Raw genomic sequence first — 25,279 nt, forward strand, 5'->3', positions numbered from 1 at the left:
ATTAAACACTTTCCTGATATAACTTTCATCTGCTCCATTACCATCTTACTTTCATCCAAGTTCTGCCTTCTTGAGCAAGATAAAACTAACATTTCTCTTTTTCCATATATGCATATTTCCTCCTAAATTATTAGTTTTCATGTTTTAACATGCCACAGAATTTTTTTAGCATTAGGTTTAAAAGATAGATTTTCTGATCTCATTCTTTGAGACTCCAACTCAATAGATGGGGTGGGCCTTATGATCCTGAAACTTAAACAAGCACCCTGGACAATTCTGGTTACAAAACACAGGCAAAAATTTTTTCCAGTCCTTCAATAACTACTGTTTATAAAATTTGAACCTCTGTCACAGGATATTTGTATCTGTTCTCCTCAAGTCCTCACAATGGATCCAAATATTTTGGTATTTTGTAAGTAAAATAGAGTTAGGACATTGTATTTTTACCTGATTTATATTCTACTGGATTATCCATAGTTATTTCACCAATTTTTAGTAGACATATTATTGATTCTGTGTGTGTGTGTGAGAGAGAGTGAGAGAAAGAGAGAGAGAGAAAGAGAGAGAGAGAGAGAGAGAGCGAGCGAGAGAGCGAGCATGTATGGCATTGGGGATTGAAACCAGAGTATAGTAAAAGCTAAGTATGTACTCTGTCACTGAGCTTCACCTCAGACCCCTTTCGCCATGTTGTTAATTAAAAGTTGTTAGGGCAAGGATGAAATATAAGGAAGGGGTGACACCCAACTTGCAGATTATCAAGCAAGAGATAATGGAGGAGATGATCAGTACATATTGGCATATCCAAAGAGGCTCAGGTATCTGGAGGGGGGGGGGACAATATAGATCTCTGAGAAGCTCAGTTCCTCTTCCTCACAGCTGAGCTTTCCCCATCAGTCATTTATGAGAACTCACTGTCGTTACTAAAGCTGTTTCTGAAATTAGTAGAAAAATAACCTGTTTTCCCACTTATTAGAAACCTACCATAATGAGCCCTTCCCACAACAGCTCCTGCCACATCAGGAGATGGAACCTTGGCATACTATTTTGGAAAAGTTTTTTTTTTTTGAGAAATTACTGGGGGGTACCTTGGCCTATCTGTGGAGGATGACCTCAAACTCTAAAAATAGCTATGAGCACAATTCTCTTGCATGCGTACAATTCAAATAGGTCTGGCAAGATGTTTTTAAGCCCATAAAAGTGTCACAGAATATTATGAATTGGCTTTACATGCCTCAGTACACCCAGTATACAGATTAGCACTTTTGGTTATGACAACCAGGCTATGTGCCCTCTACTCCAAACAGCAAGACAAATTTATGAGCCAGAAAACCTATCTTGCATTTTGCCTTAGGGAAGTAAGGAGTGGAATTTAGTTGCTCATCAGGCTGGTGTTAGAAGCTCTCTGGAATCAGGAGTGGGGTGCAATCACACTGAGGTCAATTAGTTGTTGGTGTTTTCAAATGAGTCTGAGAGCCAAGACAGGGCTGAAACATAACAGCTTTATCTTCAATACAAGTATAGAGAGATGGTCCAGTTATGATATGGAGTGAGGAGAATTTAGAATGTGGAATTGAGGTGGAAAAGGGATCATACTACTGCACATAGTAGGATTGAATAAGTTCCATTCTCACATGCATATGCATGTGTATTGAAAGGAATTGGCACCAGACACTTTTCACTGACACTGAGGAGTCAAAGTGTAAGCAGACAAGTCTAAGACTTATATGGCAGTCACCATTGCATTTCTGTATTCATGCAACAAATATTTTTGAGTACCTAGTAAATGTCAGAGCACAAATATGAATTTGGCACAATCCCTGCATTTTAGGACTTTATATCCAAGTGCAAGAAAAGACAAATAAGGCAGCAATATACTGTAACAGTGAATCTAGTAGCAATGAGCACAGAATGTTTTGAGAACACTATGAACTGGAGGATAGTCAACTGATGGAAGTCAAGATCTTTGGAAAAGTAATATCTGACCTGAATCCTGAAAGGATCCTCAAGGTCCAGTAGGATTCTCATAGATACAGAAATCATTTGGGTCAAGGGGAAAAGCATGGTACCCGGTGGGAAATGTAATTCAGTTGTGGTGCCACCAAAGAAAGAAGTACCAAAGCCACCGAAGAAGGAAGTGTATGATTAGAGATGAGACTGGAGAACTAGGCAGAAGCTGAATCATGAATGCCCTTACGCCACACTACAGTTTCTGGATTTTTTTTTCCTAGCAAGAAAGAAGCTGGTAAGTGACATTTTGTGTGAATGAGTGACTGTGTGTGTGTGTGTGTTCTGGTACTAGGGCTTGAACTTAGAGCTTAGATTCTCTCTTCTATGCTTTTATGCACAAGATTGGTTCTCTACCAATTGAGCCATGCTTCCACTTTCAGCTTTTGGCTGTTAATTGGAGATAAGAGTCTTTACTTGAAAAACAATTAAAGCCAATGAAATAATTTAAAATTTTTAAAGGGTTGAGGGCATGGCTCTAGTGGTAGAGATCCTGCCAAGCAAATACAAGGCCTTGAGTTCAAAATTTAGACTTAAGTCCTTGGTATATGAGAGATTAATTTTTGTATGTGGTATGAGGCATGGATCCAAGTTTGTTTGTTTGTTTGTTTTTACGTATGGACACCCAATTTTGCTAGTAGCATTTGTTGAAAATGTTCTTTTTTTTTTAAACCCACTGTCCAGTCTTTCACTTTTGCCAAAAGTTAGAACAATGGATTAACTTTTCTGTGTCTTGGCTTGCAGATGTGAAAAATATAAGTCTCAAGCTCAGCACCAGTGTGGCTCATGCCTGTAATCCTAGCTGCTCAAGGAGGTTGAGATTTGAGATCATAGTTTGAAGCCAGCCTGATCAGGAACGTCTGTGAGACTCTTATCTCTATTTAACCAGCAAGAAGATGGAAGTAGAACTGTGGCTCAAGTGGTAGAGTGCTAGCCTTGAGCAAAAAAGGTCAGGGACAGTGCCCAGGCCCAGACTTCAAGACCCAGGACTAGCACAAAAAATGTAAGGTTTTATTTGATGGTGCACATTTGTTACCAAATAAAAGCAACTATTATTGGTGCTTTTTCTGTTACAGAACCCTTTATTCATTGTTTTTTAAATTATTTATTTATTTATTTATTTATTTATTTATTTATTTTTGCTCAGGTTTGCCTTGAATTGCAATCTTCCAGATCTCAGCCTCTTTTATTCATTGTTTTTCAAAAATTAAAATTTAAAAATCATATTAAGTGAAGTGAGCCAGACTCAATGAAACACAGACTCTATGGTTTCCCTCACTGGTAATACTTAGTACATGTCTAGGATAGTCCTAGCAGAAGATCACAGTAGGTCAATAGCTAGTACATATAAACACATAAGATGATACTAAGCAAAATGAACTCCAAGTTATGGAAATAACTGGTTTATTATTGTTGTTGTTCAACATACCATGTGAAATTATTCCTTTTTCTTTCGTCTATCTTCCCCATGGTTTTACCCCTGATGTCACTGTAACTGATTTTGGTACCTTGTGTATTGTATATACCTTTATGGGAACTAGGGAAGGGAACATCAAAGGGGTGAGATAAAGGACAAAAGGCAATCCAATGCAGCAGCAATACTTATAAGACAATATGCTGGAAATCAACTGTAAAACTCGGGGGGGGGGAGGACTGGGGAGGGGGTAAGATGGAAGAAAAATGAGGGAGGAGGTAACAAGTTTGATAAGAAATGTACTTACTGCCTTACCTATGAAACTGTAACCCCTCTGTACATCATTTTGACAATAAAGAAAGAAAGAAAGAAAGAAAGAAAGAACGAATGAATGAATAAATGTCCTTTGCTTTTAAAAAATAAAAAAAATCAAAATTTAAAAATGTTTAAATCCTCTAGTCATAGTGAAAAACATTTAAAATCCATTGTATCATACTTTTAATTTCCAATCCCATTTGTCTTTTAAATTAAAAATGGTTCAAATTTGACAATTAAAAAAAAGCACATTTCATATGGTGATACTGCCTTCCCTTTCTCTCCCTCCTACTTCTTGCTAGCTGCTCTTGCTAATGGGCCCCCATTTATGTTCATTTTTCAGTCCTTTTGGACTTAATCATGTTTTATGGCCCACCATAATGATCTACTTTGCTGTTCTATGTTCCATTGAAAAGAATGTGTACTGTACTGTTGTGCCAATGAAGTCAACTTGATAATTGTGTTTTTCAGGTCTTTTATATTCTTCCTGATTTTTTCTTTTTATTCAGCTATTGAAAGGGGGTTAATTGAAATTGCTGACTAGAATTGTGGGTTTCTGTAATTTTTTCCTTGGAGTTCTAGCAATGTTTGTTTCCTGGGTTTGGAAGCACAGATGGTTATAAAAACATTAGCGACTCCTAATATACATATCGTTTTAACATTGTAAAATGACTCGTATCCCCAATAATATTATTTGCTCTGAAGCACTCAGTTTGATATTAATATGGCTTTTTTAAATGCTAGAGATGCAATCCAGGACCTTATAAATGCTAGGCAAGTAGTCTGTCACTGAGCCTTTTTGGTTAATGTTGTCTTTTTCTATTTTTATTTTTAATCTCATGTCCATATTAATTTTTATTTTGGCAAGTGGAATACAATTAGAAGTCGTTCCTTATTTAATTTGACCATTTCTGCCCTTTAAATAAGATTTTACTTACATTTAATGATTACTAATATGGTTTTGCTAATTTCTTTCAACTTAATATTTAGTTTCATTTTCTTCCATAGTCCTTTTTTCCTGCTTCCTTTTGGAGTAAACTTTTGTTTTTAATGATTTTTATCTTCTTGATTGACTTATTAGCTGTAACACATTGTTTTGTTATTTTAATATATTTTAGTTTATTTAGTTTATTGTAGTGTACTTTCAATTGATAGTATACCAACTTCTATATAGTATAAGAACTTCATATTAGTATATTTTGATTTCTATTTGTAGAAATATAGAAGAAATATATTACAGACCTGAGCTACACAGGGCTTCACTCAACTGGTAGATTCAGCCCAAAGATAGATTCCTGATCCTTTTTTTAAATGCAGGTTCTGGGGCTTGAACTCAAGGCTTGGGTGCTGTCTCTGAGTTTCTTTTTGCTCTAGGCTAGCACTCTGCCCCTTGAGTCATAGTGCCACTTCCAGCTTTATTGGTAGTTTAGTGGAGAAAGACGTCGCACAGATTTTTCCGCTCAAGCTGGCTTTGAACCATGATACTCAGATTTCTGCTTCCTGAGCAGATAGGATTATAGGCACTAGCCACTGGCACTTCACTTATTGATCCTTTCTTTATGCTATTGTTTGAATATGTTTTCTGGGGACTATATTATAAATCCATTTTTTGCACTATTACTACTGTTTATGAAATAATCATTAATTGTATTTTTTTTTGCCAGTCCTGGGGCTTGAACTGAGTACCTGAGCACTGTCCCTGGCCTCTTTGTGCTCAAGGCTAGCATTCTACCACTTGAGTCACAGTGCCACTTCCAGCTTTTTCTGTTTATCTGGTGCTGTGGAATCAAACCTAGGGCTTCATGCATGCTAGGCAAGCACTCTACTGCTAAGCCACATTCCTAGCCCATCATCAATCTTTTTAAAGAATTAACCTACCATCTAACTACATTCTCCAGTTACTCTTTTTATCTCTAGCTCCATATTTACATTTCATATCATGTTTGTTTGGGTTGAAGAATTTCCTTTAACATTTCTTACAGTGTGAGGCTGCTGGGTCCACTTTAGTATGGGTCTTGCTTTTTATTTTTTGTCAGTTGTAAAGCTCTAACTGAGGGCCAGGATGCTGTCCTGAGCTCTTTTGCTCAAAGCTAGCCCTTTACCACTTTGAGCCACAACTCCACTTCTAGTTTTTGAGTGGTTAAAATGGAGACTTTTCTCTCCAGGCTGTCTTCATACCATGATCTTCAGATCTCAGCCTCCTGAGTATGTAGGATTACAGGTGTGAGCCACCAGCACCCTGGTTGGATCTGGCTTTGTATATTTACAAATTCTTTTTGTGTGTGCGTGATACTGGAGACTGAACTCATTACCTCATACACTGAGCAATGTACTACTGAGCTACATGGTGATTCTTAACCTTCAATTTTGATAGGCATTCTTGGAATTCTAGATTGAAAAGTTTTAATTTTTTTTGAGATTTCAGTGACGTGCATATTAGGCCAGTTAAAGGTGACTTTTTTCTCTGTTTATTCACATTTAATAGCTGTGTTTCTTTTTATTTAGGTCCTAATTCTATCTTTAGATCGCTAACCTTTACTTGATGTCTAATTTGTGGTTAATCCCACTTTGTTATTTTTCATCGTGGTCAGAATGGTCTTCATGTCTATGCACTCAATTCTTAGTCTCACTTTTTAATCTTGTATGTTTCTACTATCAGTTTAAACATGTGGAACCCAATTACAGTGACAGTTTATAATGATGGTCTGGGATTGCTAATTTTAATATTTGCGTCAGTATGGTTTTCCCTCTGAATGCCAGAAATTGTGAGTTCTACTTTTTTGTTGCCTATTGTACATTTTTATATTCCAATACAATTATGTTCTGTGACAGTGTTGGGGATTGAACCCAGACCCCTCATATATTCCATGCAAGTGCTTTACAATATCCCTGACCTCACACTGATCCTTTTGATTCTCAAGATTTGTTACATGAGACTAGACAATGTTTAGTTTTTATTTCCTGCAGTAGAGGTAAGATTGTTCTTGGTTCTATGAATCATAAAGGTTTTAGTCTTGCTTGTTGGAACTGGTGAAAATCTGGTCCCTGAGTGAGTTCCAGGCACTGATATCTTTACTCTTTCGAAGGCTGTTTCGTAGGCCTTCTGTAGTTTTCTCATATTCTAATAGTAGTCAAGGGACACTACATGTATTCTGAGTTTTCTTTATGAGCATCTCCCCTTCAAATTGTAGTTGTCTTGATACCCATGAAGTATCAGGTTTCTTTCTTCAAATCAAGTTGTTCTCCAGGCTCTGCCTATTTTTCTTCTTTGCATAAGGCTTGGAAATTGTCTCAAAGCAATAAGATAAAGCATTATCTTTCTTTTTCTTTTCTTTTCCTTTTTTCCCCTGCCAGTTCTAGAGCTAAAACTTGGACTCATTTAGCTTGCTTGCTTGGCTTGGTGTCTACTACTTGAGCTATGTCTCCAGCCAGGCTTTTTGCTGGTTATTTTCGAGATAGTCATGGAATTTCTCAGATTTTTCTGCCTAGGCTGGCTTCAAACCTTTTTCTTCTAGATCTCAGCCTTGTTAGTAGCCAAGATTCCAAGCATGAGCCAGCTGTGCTCAGCTAACATTGCGCACTTAAAAAATTACTTTATTGTTACTATAAAGGTAATGAATTGAGGGATTACAGTTACCTAAGTCAGGTAATGTATATATTTCCTTTTGTATAGTGTCATCCTTTCCCTTACTTTTCTCCCAGTCAAGATTGGGCATTTTTAAGTTTTTATTCATGTGTTTCTTATAACTTGTGTTTCACTGCTTTTGCTGTCTATTGTTCAGTGTTTTGGAAAGCATTGTCTCATCTGCTTTGTCCAAATTTTGATTCAGGTCAGACATTAACTGCTGTATCTACTGTTCCATGTTGATCTATACCAGAAGAACTAATTTTTGTCGCACTAATATACTAAAAATGTTTAAAAACTTGCCACGTGTGGTGATAGATGACTATCAAGTTTCAGGTCAGCATGCACCATGTAGTTAGAGCTTACCTCGAAATAATCAAAGAAGTAAACAAAACAATAACAAAACTCAAAATACCCATTGCTAACAAAAGTATATATTTCTTGAATATATTGCTATTCACAGAGTAAATTTGTACTAACCTCTTGGGAAGCAATTTAGCAACATTTATGAAAATACTTAATATTTTATCCCATGACTAAATAATTGAACATTTTAGGCCAAACATTAGGAAATAACAAATAGAAAAAATGTTTTAGGGACTGGGGATGTATGTCAGTGGTAGAGTACCTGTCCTTGAATTTGATCCCCAGTAAGAGAAAGACAGAGAGAAAAAGGAGAGAGGGAGAGAGAGGGAGAGAGAGAGAGAGAGAGAGAGAGAGAGAGAGAGAGAGAGAGAAAGAGAGAATATGAGATTGCTTCATTTGTAATCATGTGTGTGTGTGTGAGAGAGAGACAGAAAGAGAGAGAGAGAGAGAGAGAGAGAGAGAGAGAGAGAGAGAGAGAGAGAGAGAGAGAGAGAGTCCTGTGGTTTGAAGTCAAGGCATGGGCAGTGACAATAGGCTTGCACTATACCACTTTGGCCACAGTTCCACTTCCATCTTTTTTTTGTGGTTATTAAAAGTTAGAGTCTGGTGGGTTTTTCTACTCAGATTGGTTTGAACCATGATCCTCAGAGCTCAGCATCCTGAGTAGCCAGGATTACAAGCATGAACCACCTGCACTCAGCCATTTGTAATAATCTTCCTTCCTTTCTCTCTCGCACTCTACTGTTGGATCAAATCCAGGGTCTCAGGCATGCGAGGCAAATACACAGGAAGCTGAAGCAGAATAATCATGAGTTTGAGGTCAGCCTTGGCTACATATTTAGTAGAAACAAAACCCAAAAGTCCATAACCTGCATATAACATAACTGTGAATGGAATATTTTTTGGGGGAGGTGCTGAGCAAAAAGGTAGGGAAAGGAAAGAGAATAATGAGGAAGACGAATAAAAATTGAAGGACATTTTTGTCTATATATGAAGATAGCATATTAAATTCCACCAAAATTTGGTTAAAAAATAGGGCAGAAGAGGTGAAATGGAAAAGAGCAACTGAGAACAATTCAGGATATTAATCATTCTAAATACAATATACGCATGAGTGAAATACCTCAGTGAAATCTCTTTGTGCAGTTAATGAACACTACTAATTAAAAAAGTAAAAATAAACTGCTTTCAGGATGCCATGGATCTTCCATACAAATTCTTCTTACATCTGTCACAATGAATCTACATATTAAAGAAGTTGTGCAGAAGTAATTCTGGCCTCATGCTTACTATTTTAAATTTGAGATAGACCCACTTGCCATGTAATCAAAACAAATTTTAAGTGTGATTAAACTAATATTGTAGCAAGTCCCTGAAGAGTGATAGGAAGCACAAAGTTCAATAAATGAAACAATGCACCAGTGGCTCACACCTATGATCCTAACTACCCAGGAGGAAGACATTCAGGGCAAATAAATCTGTCAGGCTCTTATTTTCAAATAACCAATGAAATCCCAGAAGTAGAGTTGTCGATGAATTAGTAGAGAGCTAGCTATGAGAAGAAAAACCTAAGTTAGAGCCTGGGGCTCTAATACCAGAAAAAGTAATAAGGGAAAAGAGAAAGAAAGAGAAAATAAGATTAAACAACAAACTATTATTTAAAATATTTAAAATTAAAACATTGTGAAATAGTAAACTCTGTACAAATACCTTAGTAATAACAACGCAATTATATTGAAAAATTAAATACAACCTGTATTATTGCCACATATAAGAAGAAGCTTCTTAACTGTATTAGGGATCCAATCCTCATGGTTCCTGAAAAGTGTTGTTTAAAATATAATTTCTAAGAACTGCTCAGATCCTCTGAGTTAGAATATCCAAGGGAATGTGAAAGAGAGTGTACAAATCACACGTTTTATCTTATGTGCAATTTCACTGTGTGTGTGTGTGTGTGTGTGTGTGTGTGTGTGCGCACAGTGGTATTGAGGATCAACCAGAGCTTGGCATATTTTAAACAAGCTCTCTACCATGGAGCTATAGCCCACTATTTCACAAACGTCTCCCTTTGTTTTCTTTAAATGACACTGTAAATATTTTTGATAGCTTCCTGCTCACTTTTAAGGTACCAAGCTTTTTGGAAGAGTTGGCAGATCAAATTACCAGAAGGAGGTAGGCCAAGTGACTCTCCTTCCCCTACTTCTGAGCACCATTGCCAGTTTAGTTCCAAGAGCTTTCTCTGATGCAGGACTGGTGTTGTGATTGGAGAGAACCAAAGTGTACATCTACTTTCAGTCTCAGCAGCAGAATAGTTCCATAAAAGGTAAATTAATATATATATATATTATAATTTCCGATCCATGTTTTGATGATATTTACCATTCCCTCTCCTATACTTAGCCTTGCTTCTTTTTAAGTTACTGCGGATCCAAGTGCACTGCTACAACTTTACTTCCATAGTTCTTTCCCTGAATTTAGATTTAATGAGTTAGTGTTTGAGGGAAAAAGACTAATAAATCCTATGGCTCTTCTTTAGATCCCGATTAGGATTAAAAATAAAATTCATATTATAATTTCAACCATCAAGTCACCACTTTGTTGTAGACTCTAAGTTAAAATACATGTTTTTCTTGTTATATTTACAAATTGGTAAGAATATCCTGTACTTTAGCTCATTAATCTTTAAAAAGAGAATTTGTAGTTGTGAAGAAAAGATTGTGCCTTTCCTCTTCTATATTATTTATAACTATTGTCTAATTAGCAGTTTGTTTGGAATACTGGTGACTATAAACTACCCTGGAATCTTTGAAAAAAGTGTTTTGAACAGAAATTATATTTGCAGTCTGCTAGTGCTTTAGAAGAGAATGTGTTTTGTTCACAATTCTCTCCTGCTCCCTCTGTTTTCGTTCTATAATCTTTGAAATATGTCACTTAGCCTTGGTTATTTATCAATATTCATTCTGCAAGGTTGGCTTGTATAATTCTGGGCATTAGCTTTAATGTGCCATTTCATGGATAATATCAAAGTGGCAATCACCTACCATAAAACATTCTCTGGGGGACTGGGAATATGGCCTAGTGGAAAGAGTGCTTGCCTTGTATACATGAAGCCCTGGGTTTGATTCCCAAGCACCACCTATACAGAAAACGGCCATAAGTGGCGCTGTGGCTCAAGTGGTAGAGTGCTAGCCTTGAGCAAAAAGAAGCCAGGGACAGTGCTCAGGCCCTGAGTCCAAGGCCCAGGACTGGCAAAAAAAAAAAAAAAAAATTCTGGTATAGACAGAAGTTTTAAAAAAAAGTAACAATACCCACAGTTGTTTGAGAATTCATAGATTGTCCTCCTTGAGTTCTTATATTTTGTAAGCTCCTTATTTTTTGTTTTGTTTTCATGTTGGTCCTGGGGCTTGAACTCAGGGCCTGGGCTCTGTCCCTGAGCTTATTTTGCTTAAGGCTAGTGCTTTGCCTCTTGAGCTACAACTCCACTTCTGGCTTTATGTGAGTAGTTTATTGGAAGTTAAGAGTCTCACAGATTTTCCTCCCCAGGCTGGCTTCAAACGTCCATCCTTAGATCTCAGCCTCATAAATAGCTAGGATTATAGTTAGGTGTGGCTCACCAGTTCCAGCTATTTTTTTTCATTTTTGTGGGTACAGCAGTGTAACCTTTAAGAGACTAATAATGCTTACATATAGAATAGCTCTTGCACAGAGCAAGTGTTCGGTAAATATTTATTACATGAATGACTGTATGCCAGGTATTGCGAGTTTTACTTATATGTGTTTATCTTATTTATTCTTATATATGAAATAAAAATGAAAATACTTATTTTACAGGATATTTAGGAATATCAAATGGCTTAATATGCATAAAATAATTAGGGCAGTTCCTTGCAAATAGCAAGTTCTATTTAATTATCACTGTTACTACTGGCAATTATTTTCTAGTGTCAGCAATAAACTCTGAAGTACAGAGATTAAGTCATTTTTCCAAGTATTACATAGGAAGTGAAGATTTTTGAACAAATTTCTGAATTTCATGGTCACTATTCTAAAAGTCTTTTATAGTTAGAGAGCAATACACATTATTTTGCCTGATTTCACACATAAACTTGTTACTTTCCATCCAACTTTTGTACTTAAACTATCTTTCAATTCTTTGAAAGATTTTTGTCCTTTTTAAAAATTGGTTATATGTAGCCGTGATCATCAAGATTCTTTATCATGGAATCTGATAAATTATTTTAAATAACTTCAAAAATTCTCACTGGAGAATCATTATTTATTTTTTTTTGCAGTGCTGAGCATAGAGTCCAGGGCCTCCCACATGCTAGGCAAGTGGTATACTGTTGTATGCTGTACTACTACCTAGCCACTGGCTAATTATTAAAATAATTTCCTTCATAATGTTCTCTGATTAATAAATTTAGTTTCCTTTTTCACCCATCTCAATTCTAGAGGCTCAATTAATACTTGATTTTATTTGAGATATAAGGATAGTGAGGTATTAGGTACAATGTTAGGTAGTGACAGCAGTGGGTTTTTGCAATTCATTTTTACTTTTAATGACAATTACTATTCTTTCCAGTTCACTGTAGTGTTTGTTTCAACATTTGTTTCTTCTGTGTTCATGCATATGGTGAATCAATTTCTCACAACATAATCATTTTAATTAGCCATTAGGGCCACAAAGCAACTCAGACAAATTATCAGTCTTCTCTATACTCTTTCATAAAGTATAGCTTGTAGCAGAGATTTCTTTAAGACAATGAGACTGTTGAGCTGGCCCTGGTGGTTCACACCTGTAAACCTAATTACTCAGGAGGCTCAGATCTGGAGAATAATAATTTGAAGTCAGTCCAGGCAGAGGCATCTTGGAGAGTCCAATGTCCAATTAACCACCAAGCAGCCTGGATGTGACCCAAGTGGTAGAGCACCAGCCTTGAGCAACCAAGCTGAGCAAGTTTAATGTTTTGAGTTCAAACCGTGGTATTTGCAGAAAAAGGGGAGGGTATAAAAGTGAGACTGTTGACACATTGTTCAAATTCAAAAGTGTGAATGAGATGCATATAATATTTAGATGAATGATGACTGAAATGTTCAAGCATTCTGACCATTTTCTTAAATAGCTTTAATGAATATTAGTGATAAACAGAGTGGGTAGAGGGCAGAAAGATGTAAACTGCCTATGTTATTCACTAGATAGGTTGGAGTTAGACTAGAAAGATCTTCAGGTTCTGTGAAGGTGATATCACGCTACAATCCAGGATTGATTCATTTCATTTACCCACAATTGAACCTTCAGAATTGTATTTAAACCTAAACCTGTATTTCAAAAGTAACCTCTAAGATTGATGATCAAAGTGTTTCTCATCATCCAATACTGACAAGAGGAGAAGAAACTGGAGATACTTTGGAGACCTTGGCTCAACCTCAAAGAGTGATAGAACAGAACGGGGAGAACTCTTCCAAGTTTGGAAGGCAGCACTTTGGCTAAGACTCAGTGTAATGCGAGGCTTTCTTGAAAACATCTAAAGTCTTTCCCTACTTTGGAATTCTAAACAATAGAAAATTTACGAATGTCTAAAACTCAATATCGCCCTAATCTTCCTCTCCAAGACTCTCTAGCGTCTGTCTCTCTGTGTGCTCACTCTCATTAATGATCTCGAAGCAGTTGCAACAAACCAGTAAGCTTTCTCATAGTCCTTAGAAATGCTTTCTTTCTTTACAAATCCCTTTCATCCTTGTCTCACGTATTTGTTTCTGTTTTTCAGAACGAAAAAGAAGCAACTTGAAGAGATTTGAAAATCTATCGTGCGAACGATTGACTAATTGCCTGCTGTCACCTCCCAAGATTTTGGTACCCAGCCGACCCTGGATTTAGCATCCTTCCTTCGATCCTCTATTTCTTAAAGCAAGCGTTGTGCACTCAATATCATCTCTACCCAAGACTACCTCGCAGCCCGCCCCCTGGTTCCTTCCCACCGTATATCTCGCCCCCTCCCGCTCCCAGCCTGCGCATGCGTCCTAAGAACCCCCTACACTCGCGGCTCAGGCTGGGAGTATTGTCGGGGGCTATTCTCTCTCCCAGGAACATGGCGGCGAGTCAGGGAGGTGGTGGTAACAGTGGGGGCGGCGGTGGTGGTGGAGGTGGAAGCAGCAGTGGCAGTGGCGCGGCCGGAGGAGGAGGTGGTGGGGCCGGAGGGGGAGGCGGTGGCGGCAGTGGCGGGATCCTGGTGGTGCCCATCCCTGTGCCGACTCTTTTCGGCCAGCCGTTTCCCAATGGGCCGCAGTGGAACCCGGGGAGCCTGCAGCCTCAACACACCGTGAGAAGCCTGGACCGGGCCCTGGAGGAGGCGGGCAACTCTGGCATCCTGAGCCTCAGTGGCCGGAAACTCCGGGACTTCCCGGGCAGCGGCTACGACCTGACAGACACCACCCAAGCAGGTGACAGGCCGGGGGTGGGGGTGCGAGTGGGGGTGGGGAGGGGAAGGCCCAGGAGGAGGTGGGGGGAGTGGGTGGCTGCGTGGCTGCGTTGTTGGACTGGGCTGGTCCGGGCGGGTGCGCGGGGGCGGTGGTGAGGCGAACAAAGTCTCACTGAACCGAGTGTTGGGAACGTAAGGAGCAAGCCAGGAATAAGGAAATTGGGTAGGATGTTTGGGGTGAGCGCATTGTTGTTAAAAGCTAATTCCACCCATTTGGGTGGAAGAGAGGTATTGACACCTTCCTTCACCCACTTCTTTCAACTCTCAGGATGCTCCTCTGTTTGGAGTGTGTTTGTGTGGGAACAGACAATGCATAAAATGCTAATCTTCACATACTCCTTAAACAATATGTGCCTGCAAGAATGACAGAGCCCCTTGCAGAGGATTACAACAGTATAATCATGGTTTGTCTCTGCTTTTATTTTATATGTGGTTTAATCATCCCGAACTATTCTTACCTTCTTTCTTGTCACATAAGCCTTTAAAAGAGATTTTTCATTTTCATGCTATTGTCAAGGTACTGGTGTTTAAATTGATGTTTATTGTGGTATCAAATGAAATCATCCATCACTTACAAGTAACTAGGAAGAAGATAATCCTGTTTTGAGTTATGTTAGTCTTAATTTTTGTGGGGACACTGCTCCACGTTTTATTGGTCATTTTGGAGGAAATAAATAAGTCCACTCCTTACACAGTTGTGAATTAATGGCTTATTTTAGATGAGAAATTGGCTATTGTAATGTTATTGCTATATTCTGTGTCTTAGTCTTTGTTGTGACATTTTTTGTGAGCACTCTTTCTTAGCTACTTTTTGGACTGAATGCTGCTTTTTAATTTGGCTACTTTAGTTTGATGAAAGTTTTTCCTTCTTATAAACTTTAAATTTGTTTTTCGTGTGTGTTTCATGAACTTCAATGGAATAAATCATAGCCAAATTATTTTAACACATTTTATACTGATTTTGAAACAATGCACTAAGTAAATTTATGCATAGTGACAAATAGTTAAAGGCCTTATTTTTAGGGCAAAAGAAAATCAGTATGTTCAGTCACCAAATAGTAAATCTAGATACATGTGATAGAGAATACTGGGGAAAGGAGGAAAACTTAAAGATGAACCTTTCCACCCACTGCTTTCCTTATGCATTATCCTAAGAAGTATGAAATGATAATTGATACCTTATGTTTCAGAAAGCACATTTGAATATTTACTCTTATAAACACAAAATTTCCAATATGTTCACACGTTCAATGACTATGGGCAAGGTATACTACTTGATGTATTCTTCAAAAGCTTCAAGGAAAATGGCTTCAGATTGTATCATTAGAGGGACGATTTCTTATTGTTCTTTATAACCTAGACAGAATACTTATATCTATAGGACAAATTTTAAGTATCATATATCCACATTCAGGGCTTTCACTATCTTGTTCCTTGGTTATTATTGCAACCTTACCTGCACACTCTCCTACATAGACATCTTTTTTCCAATTGGGTCAGTTCTCTGTCCCTCAAATATGTTTGTATATTACTGCTTCATCTTTGTACAAGGTTGTTTACATGTTTGAGATATCCTTCTTTTCTCCACCTGTTTAATTTTGTTTAAGCCTCAGATTTTCTAAAGAGCTTTTTCCAGGTAACATGGCCCAGGTCCACAGCAGTAACCAGTTTTTTGTTTGTTTGTTTGTTTGTTTTTTAATTTTCAAGGTCCTTCTTATTACCTTTACAAGCATTTCACTTAATTTTTATTTTATATTTGGCTCTTGCTGTCCTCAAGAAGATGGAAAGCTCCTTAAAGGCCCCAAATAAGCCATGTACTTGTTCTGTCTTCTCATCTACATTCCTTTTATTTTATGTGATATTTCTCATAAATATGAATAGTGTCATATATGATTATAACCTTTGTCATTTATGTTTTTGGGTTGTTTCCTGGGACACACTTCTGCACAATCTATTATTTTTTTGGAGGCCATAAGAGTGTTTGAATTTAAGGCTTCATGCGCAGTAGGCAGGCACTCTATCATTTGATTTACTGTACCAGTTCCTTTTTTGAGTGATTATTTTCAAGATAGTGTTTCTCTTTTATGTCCAGGCTGGCCTGGATTGCAGTCTTCCTGTTTCCCCCTCCCTTTGTTGCTAGGATGACAGGTGCCTCTCTGCTCAGCTTTTGCACTTCCCTTGTATCTTGAGGTGACAAGTACAGCAAACCCCAACCAGCCATTGATTAAGATCAAGTCTTTCAAACTTTCATGTCCTTGCTGGCTTCAAGTGCAATTCCCAGAGCTCCCATTTCCCAAGTAGCTAGGATTATAGGCTTAAACCACCTCTGTATGCACAAAACCATATTTTTGGTAAAAATTATTCCTTACAACCTTTAATTAATTATTTGCTTTTTTTTCACTGCTGAGGATTGAACCCAGAGCCTCAAACATGCCAGTTAAACATTCTATACTAAATGACATCTCCAATCTGCATCACAATGTTTATCAGTGTCTATAGTAACACCAGACTTCTTGAAATAATTCCACTTCATTTTTACTATTTTTCCCTTGGTTGAATATGTTTTCCTTGAGCAAATACTTGAAGATTAGACAGGGAAAAAAGATATTGTCCTGTTCTTTTTTTCATCTGAGTGAGATATCTGTGGATGATTTCTTTGCGTTTTTTGACAAAAGGTAGTCATTAAGTATTTGGAGGCAATATCTTTTTAACGTAAAGATATCAGTATTCATTATGTGTAAATGAAGGTATCCATACCAGAAATGATATCTGGCACATATTTCAGGTTGTCTGCACTGCCCATCTACTTGATAAAAACAATTCTATTTGTTTATGTTGTTATTACTGCACTTAAAATGATTTTCAGAGAGTGGTTAATGTTTCAGAACCAAACTAATTAGTTAGACCAGCATAGAATGGTTTATTGGAATGAGAAGAGCCTGGAGGAAGAGAAAATAGCTAAGAAGCTATTAATTGTTAATTAATCTTGGTGAGGGTGGTGAGACAGTAGGTAGGGACATTATTAAAGGTAAGAAATTCCCAAAACAAGGATTTTTGCATTTTTTCTGTTCCTCACATAATATATAAAATGAAATAGACCTGTCATTTTCTACCTTGGCTATACATTAAAATTGCAATGGAATTTTCTTTTAAAATCTATGTCAAGGCTCCACACCAGACCAATTAAGTAAGAATCTCAATGGCCAAGAGACTTTTTCAGGTGATTCTAAAGTGCAGTCCGGATTGCATAGCCCCTAAAATAGCTCTTTTTAAAAATCACTTTAGAAATATTTGCTCTTTAAATGAATGGGAACACTGATAAAAGCTTAGCGATTAACTTTTAAGACACTTGTCCAAAGTGTGAAAACCAAAACTAGGAACAAAGTATTTGAGTTTTAATTCAGTGTTCATTTCAATAGAGTTGTGTGAAGCTGAGACTTAAGAAAATAGTATTGTCTTTAAATTTTTTTTTCATTTTTTTACTTTTGTGTGGGTGCTGGTTTTTTTGCTTCTCTTTTTTTACTCAAAGCTGGCTTTTTATCACTTGAAGAGTCATACCTCCACTTTCAGCTCTTTGCCGGTTACCTGAAGATAAGATTTTCTCTGATTTGTCTGCCCAGGGCAGATTAAACCCTGAACATCAGAACTCAGCATCCCGCGTGGCTAGGATTACAGGGGTAAGACACTGGCATCCAATTGTATTTTTAAAAAATACTATCATAGTATAAATAAAAACTTTCTAGGAACCCAGACCTTCATTAGTCTTCATGCATAACCCTGGTTTATATTTCATATTGTTAGGTTTGCATTAATAAAATAGTGTCCCCAAGCCTGTAGTCACAAATATTTTCTTTATTAACAGGCTTGCTAACTAAGAGTGAAAAATGGATAGTAGGTGGCTTCTAGCAAAGTTTGTCTTTGGTATATTTTTACCTCTCTGTATTTATGGTGTCCATTCTCCTCCACTTCCCCTTTCCTTCTGTCCTCATCATGCTCCTCTCTCTTTTTGTCTTTCCTACTTCAAGCCTTGCTTTCCTTCCTTCACTGGGGTTGAGATCAAAGCTAAACTCTCAGGGCATTGGGTACAGACATTAACATTTAAGTGGGTGAGTTTGGTGGTTTACCAGGGAACTTGTTGTTGGTTTGTGCTCTTGGCCTTTTTGAGTACTTCTGCCTTTCAGATACTCATTGGTTAAAATTCTCACCCACAAAAAGACATAAAATTCATGCTCGGAAAGTTGGTATTTGTTTCAGGAAAGTAACTGACTCTTACTATAATCTTTTTTCTGAGGTGGTCTATAGGTATATTTGGTAAGACCAAAGGGTAAGAACTTTTTGAACTCTATGGTAGTTGTTTGATTTGAAAATGAATTCATTGCATACCCAAACCAATCTTGGCAAGTTTTCATAGTTAGTACTGTCACCAGTGCTACAAATAAGTGGATGTGTTCCAGCCTACTTGCAGCTGCTCCCTCTGCTTCTCTAGACGATTCTTTTTTGTGTCCTTGAGCAGTGGGTCTGTGAAACAGATTTAGAAATTCTTCTACCATATTGTGCTATGTCCTGGATAATCACATGTTTCCTGTAAACCAGGAGTCAACTCTAGAATTTCCTCCATATGCTGGCTCACCTTTCAACTGTGGAACATGGTGCATTGTCTCAGGTTGCAAAGTGGAGCCAGATAAACAACACTGATTTGATTATTGAGTTGAAGGTCCTCTCAATGAATTCATCATGGAATGAGCTGGTGATTATGATTTTGTGGCCTGACTCAAATATTTGCCTTGTCTTGTATGTCTTCCTGAAAAATGGAATGTGAAGCACATTTTTGACAGTTGACTCATATTTTAATTGCTGAAGATTAAATTTGAGTTGCTGAACCTTGTAATGATTTATTCCCAGATGAGTTCTATAACATAAGCAATTGCCTTTTAATTTCTTTCTTTTGTAAGTTTGTATAAAATAAAAGCTTAAAAATGAAGGCTTTCTATACATTTTAAGTACTTTTTATATATGTATTATGCTATTGTCTACTAATAAATAACGTGGTGTGGTTGACATAGAACCTAGTAATTACTCCTTGTGGTTGAGACAGAGGTTAAGTGATTCGCCAGTGGGATTGTGGGTTACAGCTTAGAGTGTCCAGCTATAGCACTGTTCCATATTGCTTCCATTATACAAGTTATCAATAACAAAACTGCTATGGAAATAAATACTATATCAATAAATTCTTGATTCAGAATAATAAATCCTTATTTAACATTGTAGGCTATATAGTCATTATCTCTGGTTTGTCATGTTTTGTTAAATTGCAGAGCCTTTCATGTCTTCCTGAGGTTTCAGAGTAGATTGATTAAACAAGAGTAGACTGTGCTCTAACTTGGGAAACATGATTATAGCCTAAAGAAAAGAAACAGCCCTGCTAGGTATGGTGGTGTATGCCCTTGGGAGGATGAAACAGGAGGATCCTGAGATTGAGGCCAGCCTGGGATATATACTACTGAAATCCTGTGTGAAAAATCTAAAAAGGCTGTGGATGCAGATCCATGGTAGAGTGCTTTCTGAGCAGGTATAAAACCCTGGTTTGATCCCTAGCACTGCAAAACTGAAGAAAGTTAGGTTAGCTATTTATAGCACAATAGGATAAGGACAGAGGTGGTTGATTAGAGTAATGTAGAATTGGGGCCAGTAAAATGCTTTTCTTATTTAGTATTTTGATTTAGATTATTTGTAATAGAAACTCTGAAGCAAGCTAGGCACCAGTAGTTTATGCTTGTAATCCTAGCTGCATAGAACACTGAAATCTGAGGATTGTAATTTGAAGCTAATCTGGCCAGAAAAGTCTTCGAGACTCCATCCCCAATTAACCAACCAAAAGCCAGACTGGAGTTGTGGTTCAAGTGGTAGAGTACCAGCCATGAGCAAACACGCTGATCAAGAGCTTGAGACCATGAGTAAGGGCACTAAATAAAACCTCTAAAGGTTTTTCGATTTTGGACCATATGGACAAGAGCTAGAACCTCAATGACAACATGCTGGTGATCATTTGAATAAAAACAATAATCGAAGACATAGGATCTCAGTGTATAGGATGCTAGATAGCATTTGTTTAAGGTCCAAGGAACATGGTGAAACTTTGCAGAAGGGATACCATTTTCCCAGCCTAGCACAGCAGCCTACTTCAAGTGATGCCTCAATTATGTGATGCCTACATTCAGTCCACAGAGACTGATGACCATCATGACCTAAAACCTAGAAGGGGAAATCTGTCTTTTTCTCTACAGTTTGGGCTTGTTCAGGTACTCTTTGAAGCATTGTAGTTTATTCTTATGAATTCAGTTATCTGAAAAGTTTTAGAAAGAGCTGTCTGCTTCTTTTTCATAGAAAAACAGTACCTTACACTCTAGGGTACCATTTAATGTAGTGCAGGAAAATGGTATGAGGCAGTTTTATAACAGTCTGTGTTTGTGTTTAGTCTCACTTTCAACTAGTGCACGACTCCATCTGCTAAAGGTCAGATTTGAACTTTACATTTCTTTTTGTGTGTTGGGGAGTAAACCTACAGCCTTCTACTACAGAGCTACTCCCTTTCTCCTCAACTTTTAACTTTTACTATTTTGTGCTTCTTTTGTTTTAAGTAAATTTAAATAAATGACATTTATTTCACTTATATACTATCATTTAATGGGCTATAGTAGACAGTTAAGCAGTGGGTATTTTTTTTTCTTGGCAATATTAAGTGTTGAAATCAGGGCCTTTCCCTTGCTAGGCAAGCACTCTTCTAACTGAATTACACTTGCATTTCTTTTGGGCTCAGTTTATTTTTAAAATAGGGTCTTGCTTTCATTTAGGATTGGACTTGGACTACCATTCCCCTGTCTCTACTTCCTACAGAGCTGAGATTACAGATGTGCACCACCATGCATTGCTTGTTCTTAGAGATAGTTTTCTTTTTGCCTGAGGTGGCCTCAAACCTTCACACTTCCATCTCTGGTCCACGTAGTGGGGATTATAAGAAGGCATATCCATTTCTAGTCTCACAGTGGACATTTTTAGTGTTTTTTTGTGGTACTAATGTTTGAACTCAAAGCCTTCAGCTTGCTAGGCAGGCTCTCTACTGCTGAACCATGCCTCCAGCCCTTTGTACACGAGTTATTTTGAGATAAGATCTTGATTTTTGCCTAGGTCCCTTGTATGGATTGAAATCTGTCTATGCTTCTTGGTTTTTTTTAAGCACAATTTTTATTTTTATTGTAAAGGTGATGTATAGAGGTGCTGCAGTTATGTAAGTCAGGTAATGAGTACATTTCTTTTTGAACACTTTCACCTCTTCCCTTGATTTCTCCTAGTTTTTTCCCTTCCAACCCCCCTCCTCATAATGAACTCCAAGAAATGGAAACAAGAGGTTTTTATTTTACTTTTTGTGTTTTTAAAAATCTCTTTTCCCCACTTTTTATATTTCTGTAGCTTTTGTCTTGTATATAAGTTTATCTGGTTTGGGGAAGGTTAGGTGAAGCACAGATATGTTTCTTGTTATAGCTGGGTTGACAGGCCTGTGCCAGCATGGCCAGATTTCACTGAAATGGAGGGTAGACTATTCTACCTTGGCGGATCTGAAACCATGAAGATGATCATTCCACTCTCAGTTGTCCAGGCCTGAGACACTGGTGCCTGGCTTCTAATGTATTTTTTGATAGAGATTTTTTTGTGTGCTATGTGGAATTGAAGTTAGAGCCTTGGGCTTGGTAGGAGAGCTCTCTGACACTTGAGCCACACCCCTCATCCTGATACTAGATATTCCAAAGAAAACCTTTTTCGAGATATGAGAATGACTTTATTATTTGTGGATATTTTCTGGTTCTGTGCACTCTTACAAATTTATGACAGGATTGTTGGTTCTTTTTCAAAATTAATTGCTTCAGTCTCTTTTGGTACTGCTTTAAGGACTTAAAAGTGACAAGAGATAGAAATAAAATATGGCATAAACTTTTAATTGAATACTGTGGAGACTGTCCAATTCTAGAACATATGTGAATTTGGATTTCATTCAAATGGCTGGGCTGTAGATTCTGTCCTTAAAAGACTACGATGTTGAAGGCCAGAATTTTTTATTCTTAAAATTTTTTTCCTTAAAACTTTGAGCTAATGGTTTTAGGTGTCTGTGCCAGTGGGAAATCAATTACATTTAAAGATATTTGTGAATTAAGAATAGTAAAGCAAACAGCTGTGTCTTTACCTCCATTAGTATATAAGAGTAGTTTTATTCATATCAGGTTTATTTAAAGGTAGTAAAGGTGCTACTTTCAAGAATTTGATTTCATAGTGGTATGAAAGATGAACTCACATACCTTTTATATAGGCCATGTCATTCTCAATGGGAAATGATCATTTGTCTTCAGAAGACATCTGGGACTGGCTAGGAAATTTTTTGTCACAATTTGGGAGGTACAACTGACAATTAATGGATTGATATTGCCAAACATCCTTCAGTGAAAAGCATGGCCTTCTCCCTTCAAGTGAAACTACAGAGACTTTTCTAGTCCAAAATGTCAGCCCTGACAAGCCTCAAAAACCCTGCACTAGAGTAATATAAGTGTCATGATTGTAAACCAGGTGCAGTTTTATGTTCAAAGAGAGAGATGACATTTGATTAAAATTATTCAGGAGGCTGAGAGTTGGGAGACTGACATTTGAAACCAATCTGGGAAGAACAGTCTCAGACTCATCTCTTAATGGAGAATTTGTATCTCAAGTGGTAGAGCACCAGCCAAGCAAGCAAGCTAAACATGTGCTAGCTCTATGTCAAACCCTAGTACTCACTGAAAAAGGCAGGGCTTTATAAAGAAGATAGAGGTTGATTTAGGAGGGAAATTTTATAGTTATGCAAACTACCTGAATATTTACATTCTAAAACTCAGTAACTCAATATATCAGATAATCAACTCTTGTTACCAAATAATCAACTCTTGTTACTTACTTTAGGCCTCCTCATAAACCAGAATCCTGTTTCCTTCTTTTTCCCTTACACTCTGTATGTAGTTAAGAACTATGATTGTGTTCATAAGGGCTATTGGGCTGTTGTGATCCTCTGCTGTGCTAATTATTCCCTATGAGGGAGACCATAGAGTCCATGTTTCTTTGGGTCTGGCTCACTTCACTTAGTATAATTTTTTCCAAGTCCTTCCATTTCCTTACAAATGGGGCAATGTCATTCTTTCTGATAGAGGCATAAAATTCCATTGTGTATATGTACCACATTTTCCTGATCCATTTGTCTACTGAGGGGCATCTGGGTTGGTTCCAAATTCTAGCTATGACAAATTGTGCTGCGATGAACATTGTTGTGCTGGTGGCTTTAGTGTGTTCTTGTTTGTGGTCTTTTGGGTAGATACACAAAAGTGGGGCTACTGGGTCATAGGGTAACTCTATGTTTAGCCTTCTGAGGAATCTCCATACCGCTTTCCAGAGTGGCTGAACCAGTTTACATTCCCCCCCATAATGAAGTAGTTTCAGATTGGTTTCCTTCCTGTCTATTTTCACTGCCATTGTTTTTATTCAGGTTCTCCTTTCTTCGTCACCTTAAGTGGAATCTACAACAGTTTGCCACAGTTACTGTTTTCTCTCCTTCAGATTTGCTTTTGATTCCATTTATGTCCTCCATGCTAGCCAGACCACCCTCCTTAGTGAATAATCTGATTGTCATTTGTTGCTAAAACACCTTTGAGCTGGTTCCTTAATATTATGTTTCATGATCCTCTCTTCTTTCCCCCTTCCTTCATTACCTCTTTTCTTCCCTTCCCTTTCTTCCTTATTGTGGTGTGTGTGTGTGTGTGTGTGTGTGTGTGTGTGTGTGTGTGTGATTGAATACAGGTCCTTGCACTTTGTAGATACTCTAGTACTGGAACCATTCTTCTCAGCCCTACCTTTCTGTTTTTCTCCCACCCTGTTTGTTTATGAATTTCGTGATCTTTTGCTAGAATTTATGCATGTGGGTCTAGGATTTGTTGAGGTTTGAATCTGTATGTTTTCAGTTGATTGTTTCTTGCAGCTTCATTAAGATGAAATGATATCTGTGTGATGGAGTATGGACTAATACTGTACCACTTGAGTCACAGTCCCACTTCCAGCTTTTTGTGGAATAATTGGAGATAAGAATCTCATGTAATTTCTTAACTAAGCTAGCTTGAACTGTGATCTTCAGATCTCAGCCTCCCGAGTAGCTAGGATTAAAGGTGCAAGCCACCAAGTGTCCAGCCCTCCATCAATATTTTTTTGTGATCTTTCTTTCTTCATTCAATTGTCTTGTCACTTTTGCAGAAAATCAGTAGACCATAAGTATGTTTATTTCTAGAATTAATTCTATTCCTTTGATCTTTTTTTATTCTTAACCCAATACCACATGGTCTTGATTATTATATGTATATTATACAGTGTAAAAAGCATTGTAATGTGAGGTTAGACATCCAACATTGTCCTTTTTCCAGAGTGTTCCATTTCCATATGAATTTTAGAATCAGTTCATCATTTCTTCAGAAAATTCAAGTTGGGAGTTTGATAAAAGGATTGTGTTGACTAATCCATGAAAAGAATGTCTTCATTAACTTGTAGTTTTTTTTGTTTTTTTTTTTGGTGGTATTGTGGTTTGAACTTAGAGCCTTGTGCTTACTTGTCTGGTACTCTACACTTCGGCCACTCCTCCAGTCTTGCTTTTTACTGGTTATTTTGGAGCTGGAGTCTTATGGACTTTCCTGTCTAGGCTGGCTCTGATCATTGATCCTCCACATCTCAGTCTCCTGAGCCACTGGCTGCCTGGCTTTATTTACTTTGATTTACATTTTCTTTGATGCGTTTCAATTACACACACACACACACACACACACACACACACACACACACATTTTTTTTGTTGGTTGCTGGGCTTGAACTCAGGACCAGGGTGCTGTCCCTGAGCCTCTTTATGCTCAAGATTAGTGCTCTCCCACTTGAGAGCCACAGCACCACTTTAAGTTTTTGAGTAGTTAATTGGAGGTAAGAGTCTCATGGGGACTTTTCTCCTGGGCTAGCTTTGAACCACGA

The 25,279-nt window shown here is 37.5% G+C and overlaps 1 protein-coding gene across 2 annotated transcripts in view; it reads left to right on the forward strand.

Moving 5' to 3' along the window:
* Nucleotides 1–13,813: 13,813 nt before the first annotated feature.
* Nucleotides 13,814–25,279, forward strand: part of Lrch2 (leucine rich repeats and calponin homology domain containing 2) — an 80,009-nt gene continuing 68,543 nt past the window's right edge. For both annotated transcript variants that reach the window (XM_048336376.1, XM_048336375.1), the window contains exon 1: nt 13,814–14,165. In XM_048336376.1, the coding sequence (XP_048192333.1) occupies nt 13,814–14,165 (352 nt within the window). The remainder of the gene's footprint in view (nt 14,166–25,279) is intronic.

Source organism: Perognathus longimembris, chromosome 28, assembly GCF_023159225.1.
Source record: "Perognathus longimembris pacificus isolate PPM17 chromosome 28, ASM2315922v1, whole genome shotgun sequence".
Lineage (NCBI taxonomy): Eukaryota > Metazoa > Chordata > Mammalia > Rodentia > Heteromyidae > Perognathus > Perognathus longimembris.